Consider the following 26530-nt stretch of genomic DNA (forward strand, 5'->3'; position numbering starts at 1 on the left):
CACTGGTGAACTTGCGATGGGCGGTCTGTACACAGTAACAATGTTTATTTTCTGCTTATGTGTTGCCACCGTCACTGATTTATATTCTATGCCTTTAATACCTGGTTGGGGACTCACTGGAGACATTTCTGGTGGTGCTAAGATCATTATGCCTCCCCTGTCTAAGTTGCCTGGTCGTTCAGCTCAGAAACATTTCATTTCAGGCATCAGTTGTGCATCAATGCCCAGTTTTTGTCCTTCTCGTAGGAAAGTTTCCACAAAGCAAAGAACAACAAAACATTTTTTTTTCAGCAAAATTTCGATTTTTTTTATTTTTATTTTTTGCATTTCCACATGTTATAAGTGATTTCCAACAAAAAAACATGCCAAAATTATAATTACGGCTGATTTTGGAACTTCAGGTGGATATACCCACGTGAAATCAATTTGTCTCAAGGAATCTAGTTATGACGAATGAATTGAGTATGTAAAAAGGAAAGTTGCAAACTATAACTCTGTGAGCACTGTTGACTTCAAATTGAATGAATAGGATATCAGGTTCACTTGAGTGACCTTGCAGTATTGGCGGCGGAGGTTTTGCACTCTACCGAGTGTTCCCCCTCTAGTTTGCTGTTGTTTTCAGTTCAGTAGTTGTGCTGGTAATTGGTGTCCAAACACCTCCTACAAACCAAGATATCAGACTTGAACAATGTTGACCCGAACTCATTCTTCCATAAAACCTGTTTATAAATTTTGAGGCTCGAAGATAGCCATTCTTTTCACCATGTTGTGCAGTACTCACTGTGTATGAACAACAAAGATGTCTTTTTATGGGTAAGTGCTCTCCCATGGTATTTGTTTAATGGAATGTGAGGCTCGGCAAACTCTACTGGTGGTCCCTACTCTACGAGTTGTTTTAAAATGTCAGTCTCTCTGACTTGGAAGTTTTTAAATATTAATTTTTGTTAGTTGTTCTGTAACCATCTTGTCTTCCGTAGCTCACAACTGCTGAGCTTCTGCAAGTCATCCAGTCGAGTGAAGTGGAGCTGATGGCTGCACTCAAAGACTTACACGCTTGCCAAATTAATGGTGAGAAAGCCTTACCTTTGGTGTGTTGTGTATAACTGCAGCCGTCAACCACTAACAGCACGATGGAGTGTTTGTGACTGGTTTAGCTATGAATCTGCATTTCTTTCCTGGTGATAGTATTATGAATTATTTTATTTATTTATTAAGGGTGACATCTATTATATGCAAAAACGGCTGAATTTTTAAATGGTGGAATCTGTTAAGGACCCTTCCCTCATGCTTCCTAGACACCCACCCTCCTTTCCATTTTATTCTCACCGTCTTCTCTTTTACTGTATATTTTTTTTCCCCTCCATCTTCCCACAACTACCCTGCTCAACCGTTTCTGCTATGCAGATACCCAGAAGTAAAATTCCCAACCGAATAAAACTGCTGTCCCTGTGCTGAAGGCCCTGTCACACCTTGCCGATTTAGCCAGCATATGCCTGGCGTATGCAAAATTTGGCGAAGATGCTGGCACACGTCGAATACGTTATGGGTAAGTTTGTATACGTTAAGAGCACGCTGGCATACGTCGTAGTACACCGAGGTGTTAGACAAATTTTCCATGCTTGAAATTTTTCGATGTATGACTCGCACGTTCCGCATAACGCTTGGCCATAAGTTGTACTCACGTTACGCGATCGTTGACACACGTCGATACACGTTACTTGTATGTTACTCATAAGTCGAAACACGTCAAGGTAATGGTTAGCGTCAGTGTTCCAGACTCTCTGGTTTTTTTTTTTCCTTCGGTATGACGGTGATGTTGACACTTCGATTTATAGTGCGGTTATAATATAATATAATTAATAGGCTGCCACTCAACGATTTAAATCATAACCGCACTAGAAATCGAAGTGTCAACATCACAGTCATACCGAAGAAAAAAAAAAGAAAAAAAAAACCAGGGAGTCTGGAACACTGACGCTAAACATTACCTCGACGTGTTTCGACTTATGAGTAACGTACAAGTGATGTGTGTCAACGATCGCGTAGCGTGCCTAGAACTTATGCCAGCGTATGCGGAACGTGTGCCATACGTCGAAATTTTCAACATGCTGAAAATTTCTCGACGTACTCGGCGTATGACGACACATGCCAGAAAACTACGACGTATGCCAGCGTGCTTCAGCGTGCTCTTAACGTATACGAAACTTACCCATAATGTATTTGACGTGTGCCAGCTTGGTTCGGCAAATTTTTCATACGTCGGCATACGCTGGCTAAAACGTCAAGGTGTGACAGCGGCTTCACACTTCGATGTCTAGTGCGGTTATGATTTGAATTGTCGAGCCGCAGCCTATGAATAGCCTACGCCACGTAATCGTCGGCGATACGCTGCCGCGCGCTATGCATAAGTTAGACTATCGTTGGGCATAGGTTGTGAATGCCGACAACACGCTCAGCATTCGTTGGTATAAGTTATCTGTATGTGATTAAAATGTTCTGTGTACGTTACTAATACGTTATGAATGAATGTTATGAATACGTCCAAAACTGGAAAAAAAAACCCATCAATAGTTCAGCGTACGCCAGCATTTTACATACATTTTGAGACCTTGCCATACGCTGGCTAAAACGTCAAGGTGTGACAGCCCCTTGAACAGCTGTCTTGCATGCTGGCCTTTAAAGCTCGCGACAGATTGGACTACCTGCAGCTACAAGGCCTTTGTCTGTCGCTTTGTCAAATCATAACTACCTGCAGCCTACAAGGCCTTTGTCTGTCGCTCATTGGAGGACTGCTCTCTGCTATCGGCTGGCGCCTCAGCAACTCTCCTGCATTCTGTGGCATCTAAAGCTCTTAAGATCATTGGTGTCTCCCATGATTATGCTGAAGGGCAAGGTCTGTTGCTCTCGCTTCGCAGGCAGGTCGATGGTCTCTCTTTGTTTTTTTTTTCCATCTCCCCTATGGTTTAGCTCCCTCTGCTCTCTCAGCCCTCTGAACCTCCCCAGAAACTCCAGGACGCACATATTCTTCCAGGTATCTTCATGACGTTACACTTCCTGAATCCAGGCTTATGGCACACCTCAACAATTTTTTTTGTTCCTTGTTTGTCCCATCTGCGGAATTCCCATCCTGAGGTTGTTCTATTCCAATCTTCCCTCGGAGCTTCAAGCATGTGGTGCACCACCATCTTATCATCCCCCCCCCATTACTACCCACAATCTTTATTACCGCTGTGAACCCTTCCTAACTCGGCCCTTTTTCTTGGAGGTTGTTGTCTTTCCTTCCCTCCTTTCTCCAGTTTTCCTGTTCGTTCACTCCCTTGCTTACTGTGTCCAAGAGTTACCCCACTGCCCCACTGTTAGTCCAATCCCTCCGTCACCTTGCTCTTCCACGAGCCTGTCTTGCAAAGAAAAAAAAGAAAGAAGAAGCAACCAACAGGGCACACTTTGATTCACAGTAGAACCTTATAATGAACAAGGATGTCCTTTGGTTGTCATGGCAACCGCTAATTTTACCGGATAAATCTCCAACCTTCCGCCAAAAGAAGAAAGTAGATGGCACTCCTTAGCATTAGCGATGCATTCACGTGACATGGAAGCCTGTTGTTGGCTTAACGGTTAAGGTGTCTGGCTTAAGATCTTCTGGTCCTGGGTTTGAGCCCCCGTCGTGCCGTTAAAATAACACCAGGTGGGTTGACTCAGTCTGTCGTCCTTCTGAGGTCGGCAAAATGAGTAAAATTATTGGAAGAATGAGCCACTCGAGTGTCCTGCGTCAGAGTGGCGACCTGTCCAGGATCGTGCCCCCCAGCCAAGGAAAAACTGCCTCAGCAGCCCCATGCATTTGAAGACCCGAAAGGAGTGGTTCTTCTTATTCTTCCTCATCTTAGAGAGATGCATCACCATGTCATGAAAACAAATTCCATATCTCACCTTGAATGGTTGTACCTGCAGTTCCTGTTTGATAATCTATAGCAAATCTGCCTTCGCTTTACGGATTGTCCATTATTTCAGTGCGATTTGCGTACAATTTACAGAGTTATGGAGAAAGGCCAAAAATCTACGGAAATCTGATGTTAATGCAACAATAATTCGATTGGGATTTTACCACCGGTAATCGGTTGCTGGCTATTCTCTCTCTCTCTCTCTCTCTCTCTCTCTCTCTCTCTCTCTCTCTCTCTCTCTCTCTCACTCACTCACTCACTCACTCACTCACTCACTCACTCACTCACTCACTCACTCACTCACTCACTCACTCACTCACTCACTCACTCACTCACTCACTCACTCCATGTCTTTTAAATAAAAAAAAACCCTGTATGGTTGCATTTGAACCCAAAATTTCATCTCTGAGGTTGTGGGTTGAAATCTGGCTGAAGGCAGCAGGAATAAGGATTTTGATTCCAAGATTCTGGAAACCAAGCTCGTCGCAGGATATTTGCTGTGTTGCTATTGCTTTGTCGATTAAAATCCCAGCTGGCGTACTCGTGGCCTTCAGAGAGGAGAGGAAGTAATCTGCGTTCACTGCCTGGTCTGACCGACATGTGATCCTAGTCCAAGTCCACCGTCTGTGGTTGAATCTTGACGCCTTCAGTGAAAAAGTGGATGGGCACTCAAAGACTACCTTTGAAAAAGAAAGACCATGGAAAATCCCCTCCCCTCCCCCAAAAAGTGTTCGAGAAGAGTGCCCCATTGTGACCATGAGCTTACAGACTATCTTAAAGAGCCAATCGTGTAAAGCTATTCCCAATGGACAGGACGCTGGCGGATGCTGAGCTTTGACTACGAGATGCGGCTGCTTGGTTTGATAACTCAATTGGTCGATTCTGAATCCTGGGACTTCCACCTTGTACCACTGTCTACCTGCTTGGAGGAACTTGAACCTTTGGAACCAAGGTTAGTAAAGGGAGTGGAGGTGGTGGTGGTGGTGGTGGTGGTGGTGGTTGTGTTTAAGCTTCCACTTATGGTTATAAGCTTTCATAGTCTTGGGTAGAAATGGTTCTATTCGTTCAAATTGTTCATGATCCGTGCTTTCTCCATTTCAAGACTGGTGGGATAGCTTTAAAACTGGAGTTGTGCTTGCTTGCTTTTCCGAACTGGGGGTGCAGCATCGTCTCAGAGGCTTAATTGACTATCTCAGGTAAAAGTGTGCCATGGCCCTGATGGTGCCAACTAACTCACGCACTGCATTCAGGACCACAAGAACGGCGAAGCAAAATAACTTTTGCAATCCACAATCAAGCTTTCCCACACGATGCAGTCTCGTACCACGGCACATGCACAGAACAAAGAGTGCAGGTGCAAAAATAATAAACTTTATTTACTTCACTCTGATATTTGTAAACTGCCCATGAACGTGCTACAGTTCCTCGGGAAGAAGGCTACGCTTGCGAGCAGCCTCGTCCCAATCTTGTCCGAGCATCGCTCGCTCATTCCCCTGACTTTGGGCCGCAGCAGGTGTGTACTCTCCGCATGAGCTCGCTCACCGTCCATGCTTCTGCACCAAATCGCTCTCTCAAGTTGACTCGACCAGCATGAGCCAACACGGGTGCCAGCCTGGTAACGAGGGTCCGGTCCTTTTGTCCTCGTTGCTGTTACTTGGAGTGGGGGAAATCAGACATTCCATCACAACGAAGCATTGCCAGAGTTGACTGTGCACACCATGACAATTTACAAATAAATTGAATCCTGAGATGACAGTTGGTCCCGTGGGGCTGATAGGATGGCTTAAAGGTACACACACTCGCCGCTGTCTAGCCTGGGTTTGAATCCTGACCCAACTATAAATTGTCATCCCAATGTTTCACCAGCAGGGGTGATTCGTCAATGTGATTGCCATCCCCCGGATGGACGTTAAATGGGAGTCCCATCTGCCGGCGTTAATTGGTGGACGTTAAATCCCAGTGTCCTTCGCGAAGAAGAGTAGGTTAGCTTTTCCCGTATCTTGGCCAAATTACAAATTCCTGCCATAACTATTGCTGGGAGAGAGATGGCAAACCACCCAGCATGACCCCAACCCAGGCCTAGAAACTGCTTCGGTCGAACCAACGCTCTGTGACAGAGAAAGGTACATCAGATGGGAATAAATAGAACACTTTGTGAAACCTTGTTGTGTCCGGTACAAGTGGAATGTGGATGTTAATTATAGAAGTTTAAAAATGCAAGTAGTTGAGAACTTGCAGTTACAGTTTCTTCGCACGTGCGTGCGGTTTTTCTTCCTTCCGTGAGAACATCTTCAGAAAACATCAAGTTAACCTCATCAGATCCGTCTCGTTTCAATGCTACGTCCTGTTAATCGTATCTTGAATCTGTTTGTGTGTTTTCTTGTCCGTACACCCTTTGTCCTGTTGTATCGATTTCGAGTTTGCCCGTCTCGTCCTCGGATCGCGCATGTGTTCGTGAGTCGTTAAGCCGAGTACGTTGTTCCCTTGCTTGTTGTATCAACCTGCTGCCTTTGGTTCGCTACATTTCCTCTTTGCCATGTGTGTGTCACATCGTTCTTCCATGAGCTTCGATCATGTATAACTCTCAGAAAACACAGGTTGAACTGAGTTCCTCGAATATGAATCTTTCCAATAAATTGATCGATTTTCCTGGGTCGACCAATATGTGCAGCCAAGGTATCTGTACCAAAGTTACGTTGATTGTGATGAGTGCTTCCCACTGTTTGATTCTTTTGATTATTCAGGGAGATGATTCAACACTGTCTGGAGTGCTACGGGCAAAGGCTGTGCCACCTCGGTACGTTTTTATTACCCTCTGCCCTCTCGCCGTTTATCTCCCTCCTTTGTTCACATAAATCGTTAACCTTTCAAAGGCCTCACCTTTCCTTTTGTGCTGCCAACATCACACAGGCGCTTGAATTGCTTTCTAATCCTTGCTCTGCTGGAGGCAGTCTGAACTTTGCGCACACAGATCGACGGGATAGCTTGGAGTTGATGTACTCGCTCCCAAGTTGTCTCTTTGGGGTTTGAGTCCGATTAGAATATGATTTATTAGCTTTCATCCAGCGGTTGGAGGTGGGGAGGGGGAGAGGGGGCTGCATCACTGTCCGCCGATAAAGGTGCAATAAAGGGGAACCCAAACACAAATATTTTTCTTTGAAAATCATTAATGACGGTCTCATTTGAAGGGAAAATTGGCAAAAAAATTTTTTTTTTAATCACAGTGTCAAAAAACCCCGAGAGTGTCTTTTCAATTTCGCCAGTGACGTCACACTGTGAACTCGCCTTGATCCAAATAGCAGCTTTACATAGAGAAACAGTGCATTTCTAGCTTGGATTCCGATTGATTCCACTGACATCAGCAACACTGAAGGTTCTCAGTGTGTTGAAACTCATCAGTGAGTTTTTATTTTATTTTTTTGAAGAAATGGATGGAGACAAAATTGGTGAAAGAAACACTTTCAGGGGAGTTGTGGAGCCGTATCGTTTTGAGTCTGATGTGAACGATTTAGAGGAAGATGGTGGAAGTGTTGATGAAGATGAAAATGCTCGTCTTTAAAAATGCATGTCCACGACAGATTGTTAGGTTTTGTTTTTCCGTTTAATTGACGGTTTATATGGGAGGGATTTTGTATTCATTGACGAATCGATTTGTGTATTACTCGAGCAGAAATATGTCATCGCCCGACAGCCGACACTGCCTAGGTACACTTGGACACCATGGACAAAATGGGAAACGAACGCTTTGTCCCACCGTCGCAGGGTAACCAGGTGTCTTGTGTGTTACAAGATTGTCTCGTTTAATCCCTTCCCCAGACACCATTTGGATCCCTGTCCGTGAAATGCCGATGTCCTGCCCCAGTAGAGGGGGAGTGGTGTTAGGGGTTAAGGGGTGATTGGGGCGGGAGGGGGGAGGCCCTGAAAGTTTTAGCTTCCACGGTCAAATCCTTTGCATTTATTTTTTCAACCCCCTCCTTGGGGGACCGGGGGGGGGGAGCGTTTAATGGAGGGAACATACTGTACTGTATGTGTGGTGGTTGAAAAATTTTAACCTCTTTGGCGAACTTCCAAAACTTCACACTTCAGTCATTTAGCACATTCACATACTTGTGCATACCATATTAAATGAACTTGGAGTCATCACTATCATACTGTTATGGTTGTGGGGGTAGATGGAGGATTTTATTCGGAAAGTTATATTGTATGGAGTTGCGAGGTCCGTGGACGTGTAGGAGACATCTCAATGTAAATTAAGTAGGGAAACTGTGAGCTTAAGTGTTACTTATCACCACACGGGGGATGGCGCAGTGTTAATTAGATCGAGATCAAGACCAATTTCCTCAGTATGTAATTGCCCCTTGTGACCTTCAACGTTTTTGTATTTACAAGCCAGCAATGAAAGAATTACGTTTTTAGAAGAACAACCATAACAACAAGCGAGCCAAGCTTGCTGAGCGGGCAGAAGCCCTGCCTGCCCAGTTTTCATGCCAACAAGCCATGCCAGGAGGTGGAAGAAGGGTGAAGTTCGAAGAGCAGACAGGAGTTGAGAGGAACGTGGCTAGGACGGAGGATCTCGCTTTGCTCTCCTCTCGGCACGCCGAAATGGCTGCGTGATTCTCGTATTCGTGCTGAAGCGAAGTGGCTCTCTTGGTGGAGCAAGATGCTGGCCATTGGCTCTTCGCTGAGTCATGAGACCGACCTCGAAGCCTCGTTTATATCACTGAAGGGAGCGGCACCATTCTGCAGAGAGCCACAAAATCGGCAAGCGCAATCGACGAGGAAGCCGCACGCCAGTTGGTGAGCCCTGGTGTTGAATATCACCTCACAAATTACTTCACATACGTTTCCCGCCCAGAGAGTGGCTCGGCGCCATTTTTGGGTGCGTCTTCCTGCGCAGGACCACGCGGCTCGATCGCACAGAGTTCCACAGAGACCATCTCTGGACCAAGCTAAGTGCCAGAAAAAAGGGAGGATTCTCTTTTGTTTCGTTTTCCCCTTGTCTGTGTGTAGAGGCGCCTCGACTTTAGACTTTAATTTCTCTCAGGTTTTACATTTTGACTTGGAAATATTTCTTCCATTTTCCTTAAATCTCCGTGTTTATTTTAAGTTGCTGATGTCCGTGTATCTGTCGTGGTTTTGAGTATAAAACCACTTGTGCTGTGCATCCGTTTCCCTGCCCATGCCCCTCTCGCGCGCGCCACAATCTCCAAGGATCACGTGTCCGCCTCCTAAGGAAACCCACTCGGCTATCTGGTCTGGTCGGTGTTAACCACCCGGCCACCACAATTGGGTCTTTCATCTTTCAACTTTGCTTTAGGTGGGAAGCATGGGGATTTGCGATGACGTGCCATCAACTTCGCTCCAGTTTATGTTTAAACTGACAATTTTTTGTTCCAAGGAAATCGATTATTAGTTTTCCAACAGACGGACGGATGATTCTCCTTTTCGGAATACATACACATATTCCATCCATCCATTGGGACCATACTCTGTGCAGAGCGTTTGTGCTGCCTCAGCAGTCTCCTTGGCTATTGGGTACAATCCTGGACGGGTCACCACTCCGACACAAGCTGGTACTCATTTTGTCGACCTAATAAGGATGACAGGCTGAGTCAACCCCACCTGGTGTTAATTCAACAGATGAGCAGGACTTGAACTCAAGACCAGAGGATCCCAAGCCCACCACTCTAACCATTAAGCCAACAACAGGCATACATACACGCATTACAAAAGTATAAATTGTTTTGTCATAATTTTTTATTTTTTTTTGGCTTGACTCCAACAACCACCACACTGGCATTTATTGGAGAGTTGGAGTGGGGGGGGGGGCTACTTATTGGAGAAAATATGGTATTTTCACTTGATGTTAAACTAATTAAACCAAGCATTTGTGTACATGAAAAAGCTGAATCGATGTACCTTCGTTTTGATGCATTAAATAGTTTTATTTTGACATTGCTTCCCTTTCCCTGCTGTGATGCAGTCGAGGTGCACTACGCCCTGGACGAGGTACGTGTGTGCCGTGCATTAGCGGAAATGCTGCTCCGTGCCTCCATCTCGTTCAATTTGTCTGAGTTCCTGACTGTGTGGAGCCAGAGTGTACCAGAAGGCATGCACACAGACTTGGTTCAGCTTGAGGTGAGGAACACCTACACGAGCATGCATGTGGGACTCCGTTTCGCTGACATGGTTGTTCGCTTGAGGGTGTATGAATTCAGTAGTATTAGTATATTAAGTGAACGTGGTGCGTTTTATTCTTCCTTTGTGTGGCGGTGTACTGTGTGTTCGTATAGGTTAGAACTTTTCTTTTCTTTTGTAACCAGGAAGTTTGAGTGAAGTTGTCATATTTTTATGTATGCTGTGAGTCTGCATAGTTGATGGAGATATTACATAGGAAAGTGTAATGTGTAGTTCTGTTTGTAAAACCAGGTAAGAACGGGGGGGGGGGGGGAGCAGGAGAGCTTTCATGGTTGTCTGTATCTGTGTGTGGAATTTAAATCCCCCCCTTCCCCATTCCATCCCCACTGGATTAAGGGGTGCCATAAAACCAGCCGGCCCACATGACGGCTGTGTACCATGTGATTCGCGGTGCTAATCTGGAGGCGAAGATCGCTGTGGATGTGGCTGCAGTGGGGAGGGAATAAAAGGTTGCGCATGGGTGCTCGTAGTCAGTTGGAGTTGAAGTCTGGGCAGTTGGGGATTCTCTGAGTCGGGGATTTGTATTCTCTCTGGCATCGACATGCAGTGAACTCGTTTTCACAGTCGTCGGGGCTGACTTGTACCTCCCTGGATCCCTCCTGTGCTGCCTGTGGTGGATCCTGCTTCCACCCCTGTATCCTTTAAGCTTGCCTGGCTTCCTGATCTGTGTGAGATTGTGTGGTCGCAGCATCTATGATTCCTACATCTTCTTCTTTCGGCTGCTCACGTTAAGGGTCGCCACAGCGGATCATCCGTATGATCCGCATAGTGATTTGGCACATGTTTTACGCCGGATGCCCTTCCTGACGCAACCCTGGTCGCCTCTTAAGACACAGGGATATGGTACACCTATTTTAACTGGGGCATACACCAGGCCTAGTACACTGGTACTAATTTCGCCGACCTCGGAAGGATGACAGGCTGATTCAACCTCCTGGTGTGTATTAATTCAAGCTGCGAACGGGGCTTGAACTCAGGACCTTTTGGATCCCAAGCCGCTACCCTAACCACTACGCCAACACCAGGCTATGATTCCTACATCAAGTGTGTATATTTATTTGTCTTTATTCATTTGTTTGCCTTTCATCCCTAGATTCTCTATTTGTGTAGTATTTTGTCTTTAATAAACTTTTTTTTTTTTTTTAATGTGCAGCCTTATTTCCCACCTTGTTTGCGCAAACCGTTTTTCTTTCCCGATTAGAAATCTGGGGATATTTAGGTTGGTTTGTTTAACCAACCTAAATTGGTTAAACAAACTAGTTTTAAGAGACCGGTAGGATACAGATTCCATTTCAGGAGAAGAATCTGCGTTACCAGCAGCTCGAGTGGTTTAATTTAATTAATCTGTTCACAAAAGACTGATTTGGTGTGACGGAGGTGCTAAGCAACACCTGTCAACGCAACAATATCTTTTATTTTTGTATGGGGTTCAGGAGTGATAAAAGCTGAAATTGTGTTCAGAAGCTTTCTTCAAACAGAAGCTGTGATCACGTGTTTCTTCCGTACACGGTCGACTCTTAAGACAAATGCTCTGAAGCTTTCAGGTCAGACAAATTGTCTGTGAAGAAGTGATGTTGATGGCTTCTGATACATCATGGACGATTAACGAGAACTAGTTTTTCTCCTCTGCTTTACCATGCATGTATACTCAGTCTGAGAACATTCGTGGTTGATTGATGGCCAAGTTTCTTGTTTAAATAACATTGTATAAGAATAAAGATCGGTAAGGTACATCTGCTCTTGAGTGCCTTTTGCTTTCTTACCTGTAAATACTCTTTTAAATGATTGATTTCTTGCTTGCTTGTGTGTATGTGTGTGATAAATAATTGGTTGTTATTTCCAATCTGTCTCGGTGGTCTTTTCCTTCATTGGGCCGACAGTGGACAAGTATAGTTAGACGGGAAGTTGTACCCCACCTGATTTGCTCTGTTAGCTGGTGCTGCACCTATCTGTTCTGCTCAGCAGAACACCAGGTGTGGCGCTGAGGACATGGCCTCGAGTTTGGTTGCTGTGCCTATAGAAAGGTATCACGGAAATATCGAAGCATTACCCTGCTGGGCCAGTAGTCCAAGTCAAGCGGGTATGGTTGTGTAAGAACTACAGCCTGTTGGACCCGTTATTGTGATGTGATCAGGCGCAGGTGTGACAGGTAATTTTTTCCAATTTGAGATTAATTCCTCAATGGCTGAACCCTCCTTCCTACGTGTGCTCTAGGGATTGGTATTGGTAGATCGAGAATCCTCCCCGCCAGTCATCTCCCTCATGAGAACTTCCGATCTCCCCGAGGACGTTAACGAACGGTTCAACCGGCTCTTCACTCTGCGCTCAAGATGGAGCGAGGATGACATCGTCCCATACATACGGTGAGAAACTTGAAGCTTTGGAGCAGTTATTTGGGCACAAAATCCATCAGTGCAGATAATTTAGAACACGAGTAATGCCCGCTCCCTACGGGAGCAGCGTAAAAGCCCTCTCCCTCAGGCAAGGATCAGTGGTTAAACCAATTGCACCATTCCACATGTACAGGCAAAAATGCAAGTCGTCTCCCCACCCTCATTGGGAGGACTGAGGTGATATTTTGTGCCCATGACCTGACCCTGGGTAACCAGAGCACATATGTAAAATTTGATAGACGTTGGCCAAGCCGTTTGATTCTATAGTTATCAGACATAAGGCTGACGGTGGCCGAGAGGCTTGCACACTCGACAGTTTGAAACACAACCCAGCTAAAAGCTGTCGTCCTGATGTTTCATCAATGTGTGTGTGTGCGCACGCGCCATCCCTCGGATGGATATTAAACTGGACGTCCCATCTGCCGGCATTAGCTGGTGGACAATAAAGAGTGCATGGTGTCCTTCGTGAAGAATAGGCGGGCTATCGCCGGCACCCTCAACAAATTCCTCCCCTAACTACTGCTGGGAAAGGGATGGCAAACCTCCCGGCATGACCCCAGGCCACGAATCTGCTTCTGCAGAACAAACGCTCTGTAACAGTCTGGTACATTGGGCCAGGAAATGGCAGACGTACAGAGAATTGCTTTATTTTATATCGTAGGATTACCAAAAAAGCATTGGTGTTTGTTTGTACTTGTTTTCACAGGGACCTGTGTAGTGAAAGGCAGACTGTTGCTGCTCTACTCACGAAGCACACGCGATGTTCTGTCCAACGTGGGGTGAAAATGTACAGCACGCGCCGCCCCGTCCACTGACTTCCAGAAGGTAGCTCCGAGCTCGGTCCGAAATTCAAATCCTGCGTTGACAGCAACAGCCACTCGTGCAAACCGGTCCAGCAGTGCTCCTCACGACGTCCCCCAGATGCGATTTCGGTTTCATAATAGCAAATGAAAGCAGGCGTTTCACAACAGGTTTTAATTGTCATTTTTGTCTGATTAAACAAGGCAAGACCAGTAAGCATGCACAGCAAGCAGAGAACGGTTCACAAAGTGTTGAGAGGAGGATAAATTAGAAGTCTTTTTCACCAAGTTAGAACTACTGGAGTATTTTTTATGTCACACCCTGGATGTACACCCCAGGTTGCAATAATACCTGCGGCGCTGAGAATATTGTTTGCGATTCAAACAAACCTTACTTACCAAGGACATTTACAACGAGTAAAAGATGTCGACAGCATCTGGAGGGTTGCATCATTCTATCAATCCTGACTATTGTGGTTATACAAATGAGTTCCTATATAATTAGACAAATCGCGTTGGGGGAGGGGGAATGCTCAAGAAATCCAAACAAAGCACCACATGAGTTGTCCATGTTAAAACTGACGATGGTCTTCCCCTGATGCCATCTAAGGTTAAACCTTGTCCTGCAAAAGTTACATCAGGATCCAAAGAGTCCACTTCATTGGTTGAATAAAAGGATTCTCGGAATGTTAGAAAAAAAAAAAATTTTTTTTTTGAGTCCTTCCAAATTGTGACGAATGCACAAATATCTGAAACTGCAACCACCAGTGGGGAGGGGGTGGCCATGATCATCAATCTTGTTTGGATCACATTTGGCAAAGTTGCACGGCGTGTACCTTCGTAGTACTTGGCCTCGAGTTTCGGGAAATGATGCAAATGAGGTGTTGCGAGGAGCCGGAAGGGAAGTGCATGGAGAAAAAGGCTCGAGTGTAGCGGTGAAACGTCCCTGCTCAGACAATGGTAACTTGCGTCACACTGCAGGAAACCGGGAATGTAAATAGTCTCAAAATTTGTCGCTCAAACGTCTCCGACATGATCGCAACACAAAGTCCCCTTCAAATTTGAAGGCACCTCTGTGTGCAGTTACCCAGCATACAAGGAGGCTCAGCTCTAGTTTGATCAGGGGGTTATTAGGCAGGACTCAGGCAGATGAAGTCCTTTCCAAAGGGATGAGGCATTGCATCAATGCAATAAGCATATTGTGACCTGTTATTGCATGTAGGTGGAGGTATCTAACATTTTTATAAGGTCACATCACAAAAAATGTAAAGAAATGTTTTTCTTTTGATTACCTTAGATTTATATAAAGGATAGAGATAACCACCTATAGGCCAAACTGTCCACACCCAATATACCATGATGCACATGTTGGGACTCCTTCACATGATGCTTTCACCCCCTCCCACCCTTGGAAGGGTACTTCACACCAGGTATAATCCTTGATGAAGACCACTCGGATGTCAGACATGAGCCTTGCCTTGCCTACTGGGGTTCTACTTATTGGTGGTCACCTAATCTGTCAAACTACATTTATTTATAATTTTAACAAAAACCCCATTTCAATTGGACCCCATCAGGCCAACATCTGTCCATTATCTGACCCTAATTCCACGGCTATGCTCAAACATGACAGTTGAAGAACGATGACAATCTTATTTTTGCAAATGGAATCACAGTTTAAGTTTGTCTTAATAATCAACTGAATGGTTATCAAGCTTCCACAACAAAAAAATTTAACACACCTTTTACCTGCTTCCATGACAGCGAAACCAAATCGGATTGGATGAGAACATCATGACTACGTGTGACACCTTTTGGGGTAGTAGTCAGCTGTCCCACTTTCAGGTGAAAATTGCAGCTGCCGCCAGGTACCACGATTAAACGTGGCCAAACAGCTGCTCTACCAGCCATCGACAGCCCAAGTGTCCTGTTTTGGATCTTCTTTTCCCTCCAACTCCTGCTTCACGTCCCAGTTGTCCCAGCTGCTCCAGTTCTCCAATGAACCACAGCTTTGGCCAGCTGTTTCCGCAAGCCCCTCCTTGCTGTTGCTACCCACGTTCTGATAGGACGAATCATCTTTCTGCCCAAAGCCGTCCCAGAATTCCCCGCCGAGATCACTGTGCACACAGTACAAGCAGGAGGAAGAGCATAATATATATATATATATATATATATATATATATATATATATATATATATTACATACGCACACATACCGTCAATGCCGAGCCAGTGATCATGTTATACCACTCGCATGACAGGTTATTCCAAACAACAATACTGTAATCACGTGTATCAGCCACACTTTACCCCCTGAAATGTCTGATCAAAATTTTGTGTATTATCCACGGAACTAAAGAGAACACTCAATTTCTCCAGGTTTTTCGCACCAACACAAGACCAACCTTCCTTACTGGGGTGTCACTATTTCGAAAATGCAGTGCATTGTGGGATATGTTATGCAACATTGAATTTTTTTGTTGTTCTGAATGAACTTTTTTTTTTAAAGAAGAATTAAAATTGTTCGGTTTTAATACATTAGTTTGCTTTTAAAACCTTTGAACCCTCACGACCGTTTTACCAGCTGCTATTCAAACCTCCATATACCTGAGCAGACTTTTTTATTATTATTATTCAGGGAGGCCAGGGTGGGGGGAGCCAAAAGTCCAAGGAGCTCAGGGTTCAGAGTTAAACATTTAAAATATATACACAGGCATAGCTGCAAAATAAGCTTGGGCATCAACACGTGCATTGCAACGCAATAGACTGCTTGAGCATTACCGTAAAGTAACGTCTCGCTAAAGATTTAACAGTTAACGAGCTCATACTGTGTTAATATTCTCGATGTCACATGTCACTCAGTAAGAGTTGTTCGGTACATTCAACATGCCACATCGTCGTTCATCATAATGCGTTTCATTCAAGTTAGAGGTCATTGGTAATGCTGAATTAAACACAATCTAGCCCTGGTGTTGGATTAACGGTGAAGGTGCTTGGCTTAAGATCCTGGGGTCTTGAGTTCAAACCAAGACCTTAACACAAGGTAGGGTTTACTCAGCCTATCATCCTCCTGAGGTTGGCAAAATGAGTACCAGCTCCCTGGTAACAGGGACACTGCAACAGCAAAGCTGCACCTCCAATAAATGGAGCCAAGCAGCCACAGGCTGCACACAAATAAATAAATTAATTTAATTTAAAAAATATAAAATGCCTCTCCATGATTGGCAAAACACTGCTTTTGAGTTAACTAAACTTCCAATCATGAACTGGAGTTCATTGTTACTGGGATTAATTTTTTGGGTGTGGGTTGTCCATATAAAGTGGTATTTTCATGAGAATTTTATCTGAAAAGTGCCCTGTGTATTACACATTGGTGATTACGGTAGTTTGTTACTTTCAATTCTTGGAGTTTTAAGAGTTTCAATGCATGTGCATCTGTTAAGGCTAGCAGGATAGCGTGAAGGGATGTGCACTCATCTCTGATGTGTGCTCATTGCCTGGGTTTGAATCTCGACCCAGCTATAAATTCTGTTACCCTGGTGATATGCAAATGGGGTGGGGCATCAATGTGTGCACCGTTCCGTTTAAACTGCACCACCTGCGACCATTAGTTGGACGTGAATGATCCTACGGTGTCTTTCGGGAAGAGTATCTCTGCGAGTTATCGCACTCACCCCCCCCCTCCCCCAGGTCCCCACTGATATGTCGATAAAAGAACGAAATGACCATCAAGTCTGTGCTTATCTGATGGACAACTGAAGGAGTAAAATGGTAGAACAAGTGCAAACTCCAATTAACCGTACCTTTGTGAAGAGTTTGTTCCCGGAATATTCTCGTGACTCTCCTTTACTGCAAACAAGTTACTCATTTCCCTCCAGCCTTTTACACCTGCATCCTGCACCTGTAAAAAGCCAAAGCAATTGAAATGATCACTTTTTTTCATCCACTTGACAGGGAGGGAAAGGGGGGAACAAACTCCACAAGCAAGCTACCTAATTATGAGGAACAAAAAAAAAAAAAGATATCAACCACCAAATTTGGACCACACCAATCAGCAACATTGAAACGAACCACCAGCGAGTTGTGTGCGTTGTTCAGGTGTTTCCATTAGTTATACCAATAAGTTCACCTGCTGGAGACATGCGTGAATATAAGGTGAATTTGCATGTCCAAGGTATGCATACCCATCGCTTCACTGATGTTTAATTAAAAGGCAACATGTTGTACTTCACAAACATTGCATGTCTGTTTGTGTATCTCAACGAGAAAGTAAAATGATGTGAAACGTGCTGGGGCGGGAGAATGGATCTTTTATAACACTTAGTTGCTGTTGTTGCTGTCGTGGTGCCTGTGATTGTTGGTTCACGAGTCAGTAAGTGACCACTATATTCGTTATGGGTGTGTGTCTGTCTGTCTGTCTGTCTGTCCCGAGCATAGCTCCGTGGGTTTTGATCCGATCCTGATAAAATTTGGGTGGGAGGTTTATATCATGATCTAGTTGTGTTTTCCTGAGAATGGGCGTGGTGTGCCCATTATGGGCGGAGCCATGCCCAAAAAAACATGTTTTTAGGGGGTAGCCGGTTTCAAGTTACATCTTCTCCGAGGGGGTTTGTCGAATCTGGCAGGGTTTCGGTATTTGGTTAGCCCAATGGCACCTGCATCGCCCCACGGAGCTCGATATTTCATTTTCGTCCCAAGGTCAAGGTCACAAGGTCACGAACTTAGAAAATGTCAAAAAAAAAAATCAATAGATTGGGCATCGAGCTCCTAGGATTTTCAACTGTTTCGAATGAAAGTTGGTATGCAAGTCGTGCTCTTCGAGTACTACAACGTTCATCATTTACGTTTTTCCCGATTCCCGCCAGTTTGCCTGTGGCGTCCCCTCGAAGGTTAATATATAAAAAAGGCGAACTGTGTACATTGCTCGTGAACCATCGCTGTCTCCGGACTTGTTGTTTGTGTTTCTTCCATGTCCTTTAAAAAAAAAAAAATTCTTTCTATCGTTTCGAGAGTTACGACGAAACAAGCCGGCAGGCAGACATGGGTAGTCAATAAAGTCAAATTTAGTCGTTTTTCAGCCGTTACTAGCCAACAAAAGTGTCCATAGCGACGGTTCTTTCTCACACATAACAAGGACATACCATGAACCTACCATACCAGTTTCATGTATGCCCGACTCATCGTCTCTGAGATATAACGAACTTGGTTTTTTAATTTTTTTTCGACCAGGGTTCATTCAAAGTCTATCTTCTCGGACAGTTTTCATGGGAGCGGGCTGAATTTTTTGTCAAGGAGGCTGAATGTGTTACCCACAAACGATCATCGTTTGATTTTTGAATTTCGATATTTTTATTTCTTTAGATTTTTTTTGAAAATTTCAAAGTCCTGTTGCTCGGCAACTGAGGGGTACAAAGCAACGGTTCTCAAATGCACACAACTAGGTCATAGTATGAACCTACCACCAGAGTTTCATCAAAATCGGCCTACGATTAACGGGGTACTGGCCTGGACAGACAAACAGCAGACAAGCCGGTAGGCGGACATGGGTAGTCGATCAAGTCGAATTTAGTCGTTTTTCAGCCGTTACTAGCCAATGAAAGCGTCCATAGCAACGGTTCTTTCTCACACATAATGAGGACATACTATGAACCTACCATACCAGTTTCATGTATATCTGACTCATAGTCTCTGAGATATAATGATGCCTGGTGTTGGCGCAGTGGTTAGGACAGCAGCTTGGGACACAAAAGGTCCTGAGTTCAAGCCCCGTTGGGCCACTGAATATATATATATATATATATACACACACGTACATATATATATATATATATGTATGTGTATATGTACGTGTGTATATATATATATATATATATATATATATATATATATATATATATATATATATATATATATATATATATATATATGTACGTGTGTATATATATATATATAGTCGTACAACACCAGGGGGTTGACTCAGCCTGTCATCCTTCCGAGGTCGGTGAAATGAGTACTAGTTGTACTGGGCCCAGTGTATGCCCCGGTTAGAATAGGTGTACCATATCCCTGTGTGTCGTAAGAGGCGACCAGGGTTGCGTCAGGAAGGGCATCCGGCATAAAAACCTATGCCAAATCATTATGCGGACAACAAAACGAATTTCCATACCAGATCGGTCGAGGCCCGGGTTTCCAACGACCGCCACCGGTACCGGTGGTCAGCAGGGTACCAGTGGAAATTGTGCTACTGCTGGGCGAAGAAGGAGACGGGAAGGCGAGTCCAGAGGCAGTGAGAGAGGGGGAAGGGTAGAAGTGTGGAGGTGAGTTGGAACTCTGAATGTTGGGACGATGACTGGCAAAGGGTGAGAGTTGGCTGATATGATGGAGAGAAGAAAGGTGGACATACTGTGTGTACAAGAGACCAAGTGGATGGGGAGTAAGGCGAGGAGCATTGGAGGTGGTTTCAAACTGTTCTACCATGGTGTGGATGGGAGGAGAAATGGTGTCGGGGTAATCCTGAAAGAAGATTATATCAAGAGGGTATTGGAGGTGAGGAGAGTGTCTGACTGAGTGATGAGTGTGAAGTTGGAAATTGAAGGGGTGATGATGAATGTCATCAGTGCATATGCCCCACATATGGGGTGTGAGATGGAGTATAAAGAAGATTTCTGGAGTGAGTTAGATGAAGTGGTGGAGAGTGTATCCAAGGATGAAAGAGTGGTGATTGGAGCAGATTTCAATGGGCATGTTGGGGAAGGGAATAAAGAGGATGAGGAGGTGATGGGTAGGTACGGTCTCAACAAGAGAAATGTGGAAGGGCAAATGGTGGTAGAGTTTGCAAAAAGAATGGAAATGGCACTGGTAAATACGTATTTCAAGAAGGAGGAACACAGAGTGACATACAAGAGTGGAGGAAAGTGCACACAGGTGGATTACATCTTAAGCAGGAGATGTAACCTGAAAGAGATTAGAGACTGTAAGGTGGTGGCAGGGGAGAGTGAAGCTCGACAGCATCAATTGGTGGTCTGTAGGATGACTTTAGAGGTGAGGTTGAGGAAGAGAGTGAGGGCTGAACCAAGGACCAGATGGTGGAAGCTGAAGGAGGAAGGCTGTTGCGTGGAATTTAGGGAAGAGGCGAGACAGGTGTTGGATGGTGGTAAAGATGGGTGGGATGATTGGGCAACTACAGCAGAAGTGGTGAGGGAGATAGCTCGGAAGGTACTTGGTGTGACATCTGGACAGAGGAAGGAAGATAAGCAGACTTGGTGGTGGAACGAGGAAGTACAGGAAAGTATAAGGAAGAAGGGGTTGGCGAAAAAGAAGTGGGATAGTCAGAGAGATGAAGAAAGTAGGCAGGAGTACAAGGAGTGACGGCGCAAGGCAAAGAGAGAGGTGGCAAAGGCTAAGGAAAAGGCATATGACGAGCTGTATGAGAAGTTGGATACAAAAGAAGGGGAAAAGGATTTATACCGATTGGCAAGACAGAGGGACCGAGCTGGGAAGGATGTGCTGCAGGTTAGGGTGATAAAGGACGTAAATGGGAATGTGCTGACGAGCGAGGAGAGTGTGTTGAGAAGGTGGATGGAGTACTTTGAGGAGCTGATGAATGAAGAAAATGAGAGAGAGAAGGTTGGAAGAGGTGGAGATAGTGAATCTGGAAGTGGGGTGGATCAGTAAGGATGAAGTGAGGACTGCTATGAAGAAGATGAAAAGTGGAAAGGCGGTTGGCCCAGATGACATACCAGTGGAGGCATGGAAGTGCTTAGGAAAGATGGCAGTGGGGTTGTTAACCAGATTGTTTAATAAAATATTGGAAAGTGAGAGGATGCCGGAGGAGTGGAGATTAAGTGTACTGGTTCCGATTTTCAAGAACAAGGGTGATGTGCAGAGCTGTGGTAATTACATGGGTAGAAAGTTGTCAAGCCACACCATGAAGTTGTGGGAAAGAGTAGTGGAAGCTCGGTTGAGAGGAGAGGTGACGATTTGTGAGCAGCAATATGGGTTTATGCCAGGAAAGAGCACCACTGATGCGATGTTTGCTTTGAGAATGTTGATGGAGAAGTATAGGGAAGGCCAGAAGGAGTTACATTGTGTGTTTGTGGATTTAGAGAAAGCTTATGATAGGGTGCCAAGAGAGGAGTTGTGGTATTGTATGAGGAAGTCGGGAGTGGTGGAGAAGTATGTGAGGATGGTGCAGGATATGTATGAGGACAGTGTGACAGCGGTGAGGAATGACGGACCGGTTTAAGGTTAAAGTGGGATTGCACCAAGGATCGACTCAGCCCTTTCCTGTTTGCAATGGTGATGGACAGGTTGACGGACGAGATCAGACTGGAGTCTCCATGGACTATGATGTTCGCGGATGACATCATGATCTGTCGGGAGAGTCGGGAGCAGGCTGAGGCGAGCCTTGAGAGGTGGAGGTACGCACTGGAGAGAAGGGGAATGATAGTCAGTAGGAGTAAGACGGAGTACATGTGCGTAAATGAGAGGGAGGGTGGTGGTATGGTGCGGTTGCAAGGAGTTGAGGTGGGGAAGGGGGATGGGTTTAAATACTTGGGATCAACTGTCCAAAGTAACGGAGAGTGCGGGAGAGAAGTGAAAAAGAGAGTGCAGGTAGGATGGAGTGGTTGGAGAAGAGTTGCAGGAGTAATTTGTGACAGAAGGGTAGCTGCAAGAGTGAAGGGGAAAGTATATAAGACGGTAGAGACCAGCTATGTTGTATGGTTTGGAGGCGGTGGCACTAACAAAAAGACAGGAAGCGGAGCTGGAGGTGGCAGAGTTAAAGATGCTGCGATTCTCGGGAGTGATGAGGATGGACAGGATAAGGAATGAGTATATTAGAGGGACTGCGCAGGTAGGACGGTTTGGAGACAAAGTGAAAGAGGCGAGATTGAGATGGTTTGGACATGTGCACAGGAGGGAAGCGGAGTATATCGGGAGAAGGATGTTGAAGATGGAGCCGCCAGGCAGGAGGAGAAGAGGAAGGCCAAAGAAGAGGTTCATGGATACGGTGAGGGCGGCCATGCGGTGGTTGGAGTGTCAATGGAAGATGTGGAGGAAAGAGCGAAATGGAGACTGTTGATCCGCTGTGGCGACCCCTCACGGGAGCAGCCGAAAGAAGAAGAAGTCTGAGATATCATGAACTTCGTTTTTTATTGTTTTCGACAGGGTTCATTCAAAGTCTATCTTCTCTGACAGTTTTCATAGGATCCGGCTGGAAATTTTTGACAATATGGCTGAATGTACTGCCCACAGTCGCTCGTGACCCGATTTTTGATTTTCAAAAATTTTTTTTAGGATTTTTCAAAAATTTCAAAGGTCCGTTGCTAGGCAACGGATGGGTCCATAGCAACGGTTCTCATTTGCACACAACTAGGTCATGGTATGAACCTACCAACCAAGTTTCATCGAAATTGCCATTGTATTAACTGAGCACTGGATCGAACAGACATACATACAAACATATCGACGGAAATACTGATAATAAGGGTAGACTAGATTGACTACCCAACAGACATAACGATGGAAAACCTGACAATAAGGGTAGATAGATCGACTACCCAATATAAGATTGTGTGTTCATTTTGTGTCCGAAAGAGTTCCTGTTGTTACCTTTAGACCACTGCATTAAGCTTCAATTCCCACTTTTTATTTGACCCTGGGATTTAAAAACAGGCATCTTCGTGATTCAACCGACACAAGTTTTTGTTCCAAACAAATAGATTATTAGCTCTGCAACGGTACCATTTTTATTAAATCAACAATGGCAAAGGCAGCAAGAACCACAACATTACAGCTTGTCGTCCCACTTCTTCGCATGACAAATGGACAGACATGTCTCCTTTTAATAATAAATGCTCTTTCGCCATGTCTCCGCAACATCTCAACTTCTTGTTCTCGAGGTTTTGATTTTTTGAGACATTTTGTTTGTACTAACATTACCTTTTATAGACGGTGAAAGGTGAGTTACGAAACGAAAAATATTAACCTCTCCCCGCCCCCCGAATATGCAAAGCCGTTAAAGCCAGCCATGCATTGAGGTGACCCGTTTGGGTAAATCCCAAGTGATTTTTAACATTTGTGCGAGATTTGCTAAGGGCCGAAAACCCTCATGGATAGTGTGGGGAATACAGTGATGAGAACGTTTGTGAATCCTGCACATCGGCTTGGAGGAATTTTGGCCCATTCCTCCTTACAGAACAGCTTCAACTCAGATATTTGTGGGCTTTCTTACATCAACTGCACGCTCGCTTCAGGTTCTCCCACAATCTTTCAACTTGGTTAAGGTCTGGACTTTGACTTGGCCATTCCAAAATGCTAAATCTCTTCTGCTTCAGCCATTCTGTTGTAGATTTACTTGTGTGTTTAGGATCGTTGTGTTGCCGCATGACCCACTTTCTGTAAGCTGCAGCTCACGAACGGATTCCCTGACATTCTCCTGTCGAATTTGCTGGTACAATCTAGAGTTCATGGTCCTGTCAATGATGGTAAGCCGTCCAGGTCCTGAAGCAGCAAAGCAGCCCCAAACCATGATACTCCCACCACCATGCTTCACGGTTGGGATGAGGTTCTTTTGTTGGAATGCAGTGTTTGGTTTTCACCAAACACAACGTTTCTCATTTACGCCAAAAAGTTCCACCTTCGACTCATCTGTCCACAGAACATTCTTCCAATAGCTTCTGGATCTTCCAAGTGGTCCTTGGCGAACTTGACGGGCGGCAATGTTCTTCTTGGAGAGCAGTGGTTTCCTCCTTGCTATCCTACCATGCACACCATTCTTGTTCAGTGTTTGCTCAATGGATTCACGAATGGACAGCCAATACGAGAGGCTTGCAGATCCTTTGATGTTACGTGAGGGTTTCTTGGGACCACCTGGATTATTGTACACCTTGCTCTTGGAATGTTTTTTTTTTGGACAACCCTTGGAAAGAACAATGACGTTCAATTTTTTCCATTTGTACACTATCTGCCTGACGATTGGTGGAGCCCAACATCTTTACAAATGGTTTCGTAACACTTTCAAGACTGATGAGCATCGACAACTTTTTCTGAGGTCCTCAGAAATCTATTTTGATCTGGGATGACACGCTTCCACAAACTTGTGTGGTGAAGACCAGACTGATGGCGACGACCAGATTGTTTTTCATATTGGGCAGAGACACCCAAACTCACTCCTGATTGTCATCCCATTGATTGAAACACCTGACTGTAATTACCCCTTTAATTAAGCTGATTAACTGAGGTTCAAATACTTTTTCGAACCAGGGGGAAAGAAAACCAAAAAAAAAAAAAACTCAATAGTTAAGAAACCGTAGCGGCCTGTTCAATGTCAAAGCATTGTTAAGGAGTCCAGTAAATAAATAAATAAATGGCTAATTAAGACCCCAGTAATGGAGAGCAGGTTGACCAAAGATGAGCCTTGATAAAGGATGTAATTAAAGGTTACATTAGATATGGGAGCATGTGCCGGAGCAGTGGGTCGCTGCGTCCACTTTCCATCGGTACTCCAGGGGCCTCTGCCCATCCCCATTTCCTTGAGGTGCCGATCAATTTGCTGCAACCATGAAGCATGTGGTCTTCCCGTTGTCCGTCTCCACTCACGAGACTCCCTCACTGAGAGAATCTGCTGAGCAGGATCAGCATCAGGAAATCGAGCCACATGTCCATACTCCTGCAGCTGATGCTCACGGTCTATACAGGCAATAAATCTCATTTGAGTCTCTTGCAGCAACTACTCGGGACATCGTGTGGCCAGCGATTTTTTTTTTTTTTGTGTGTACCTTGTCGAGGCTCGTATGAGAGCTAACACACAACGCACATCAAGGGGGGGGGGGGCATGAGGCAGGAGGGGATAGAGTGGGAAGGACAAAATAGTGGGGAACAGAGACATTTGGAGATCTGTGGAAGGGAGAGGGATGGGACGGGGAACATGCGGAATAGAAGATGGACATTACAGGGACTTTCAGGAAAGAAAGCGGGGAATTTGAAGGTGGATTATCGGGGGTTAGAAAAGATCGAGGATTTGGATGGGGGATGATAAGAGGTGGTGGTGAACAGCTGTTTTGAAGGCCTGGAGGGAAGAATGGGAATGAATAGAGTGAGGGAGTTTATTCCAAAGGCGGGGAAAAAGAGGAATGAAAGAGTGAAGGTGAGCAGCGATTCGTGATTTTGGTAGTTTTACCAGAAGGGGGTTGTTGGCAGAACTTGAGCGCCCTGCAGAAATGTGGTGGGGACATATCGCAGAGAGAGCAGGGGGGGGGGCGAGGCTGGAGAGGAGACTGTAGAAGACAGAAAGACCACCGACCAACCTGCGGTGATTGAGTGAGAAGCCCAAAGACTCAGCCTCATTGCAGGACATGCCAATGATCTGAAATGCCTTGGTTTCTACAGCGTGAAGCCGAGAAAGGTGAGAAGCAGGAGCACCAGCCCAGAGGGGAGAGCAGAACTCCATCAGGCTGTGGACAAAAGCTTTGTAAGTGGTCAGGAGCTCAGGTGGGCCGAGGAAGGACCTTGCACGATGGAGGATTCCCAGTCGGCGACTGGCTTTGGAATGTGGCTTTCCCAGGAAAGGTCATGGCAGATAGTGAGACCCAGAAGCTTGAAAGAAAGGACTTCTTCCAGAGGATTGTTGAGAAAGTGGATGGGGGGGGGGGTTCTAAACGGTCCTTTCGAAGAGACATAGTGAGAGTGTGAGATTTGTCTGGATTGAAAGACATGTTCCACGTGTTGGACCAGTTTGTGATTTTATCCAGATCAGCAGTGAGCGAAGAAGCTGCTGCTTGCCGGTCTGAGGGATGACCGATGGTACGGCAGAGGGTGGAGTCATCAGCAAAGAGATATAGAGGATTTTCCAGAGAGTCGGACAGATCATTGATGAAAACCAGAAAAAGAACGGCCCAGAACGCTACCTTGAGGAACTCCAGCCTGGACAGGAAGGGGGGATGAAAGAACTCCATTTAGAGCCACACGTTGACTGCGACAGGAGAGGAAGTCTGCGAGCCATGAGTGGAGATGGCCTTGGATACCATAGAAAGGAGGTTTGGTGAGCAGGGCAGGGTGCCAGACTCTGTCAAAAGCACGTGATATATCCAGGGATACGGCTCGGATTTCCTGTCTGGCATTGAGGGCTTCCATCCATTGTTGGGAGAGCAGAAGCAGCATATCCAAGGTAGAGTGACCTGGTCTGAAACCAAATTGATAA

General features: G+C 45.2%; 3 protein-coding genes across 11 annotated transcripts in view; 1 reads left to right on the top strand and 2 right to left on the bottom strand.

Moving 5' to 3' along the window:
* The window catches only part of LOC147009565 (hippocalcin-like protein 4), a 43870-nt gene extending 30476 nt beyond the window's left edge, over positions 1-13394 (bottom strand). For both annotated transcript variants that reach the window (XM_085861398.1, XM_085861397.1), the window contains exon 1: positions 13278-13394. The gene's annotated coding sequence lies outside the window, so the exon portion shown is untranslated. The remainder of the gene's footprint in view (positions 1-13277) is intronic.
* Positions 1-13765, top strand: part of DSCC1 (DNA replication and sister chromatid cohesion 1) — a 33971-nt gene extending 20206 nt beyond the window's left edge. Inside the window, exons 5-10 of the mRNA XM_085861389.1 lie at positions 978-1068; positions 4752-4890; positions 6683-6735; positions 9922-10076; positions 12351-12499; positions 13236-13765. Of these exons, the coding sequence (XP_085717515.1) occupies positions 978-1068; positions 4752-4890; positions 6683-6735; positions 9922-10076; positions 12351-12499; positions 13236-13344 (696 nt within the window). The 3' untranslated portion in view covers positions 13345-13765. The remainder of the gene's footprint in view (positions 1-977; positions 1069-4751; positions 4891-6682; positions 6736-9921; positions 10077-12350; positions 12500-13235) is intronic.
* Positions 13490-26530, bottom strand: part of ARFGAP1 (ARF GTPase activating protein 1) — a 42245-nt gene continuing 29204 nt past the window's right edge. For 5 of the 8 annotated variants that reach the window (XM_085861394.1, XM_085861395.1, XM_085861390.1 and 2 more), the window contains 2 exons: positions 17133-17230; positions 13490-15446 (listed from right to left, as the gene is read on the bottom strand). In XM_085861394.1, coding sequence (XP_085717520.1) covers positions 15230-15446; positions 17133-17230 — 315 coding nt within the window. In that variant the 3' untranslated portion in view covers positions 13490-15229. The remainder of the gene's footprint in view (positions 15447-17132; positions 17231-26530) is intronic. The other 3 variants (XM_085861391.1, XM_085861393.1, XR_015052768.1) reach the window with 2 other exon arrangements.

The sequence above is a fragment of the Eptatretus burgeri genome, chromosome 17, assembly GCF_056783735.1.
Source record: "Eptatretus burgeri isolate ZD-2024b chromosome 17, Ebu_testis_v1, whole genome shotgun sequence".
NCBI classification, from domain to species: domain Eukaryota; kingdom Metazoa; phylum Chordata; class Myxini; order Myxiniformes; family Myxinidae; genus Eptatretus; species Eptatretus burgeri.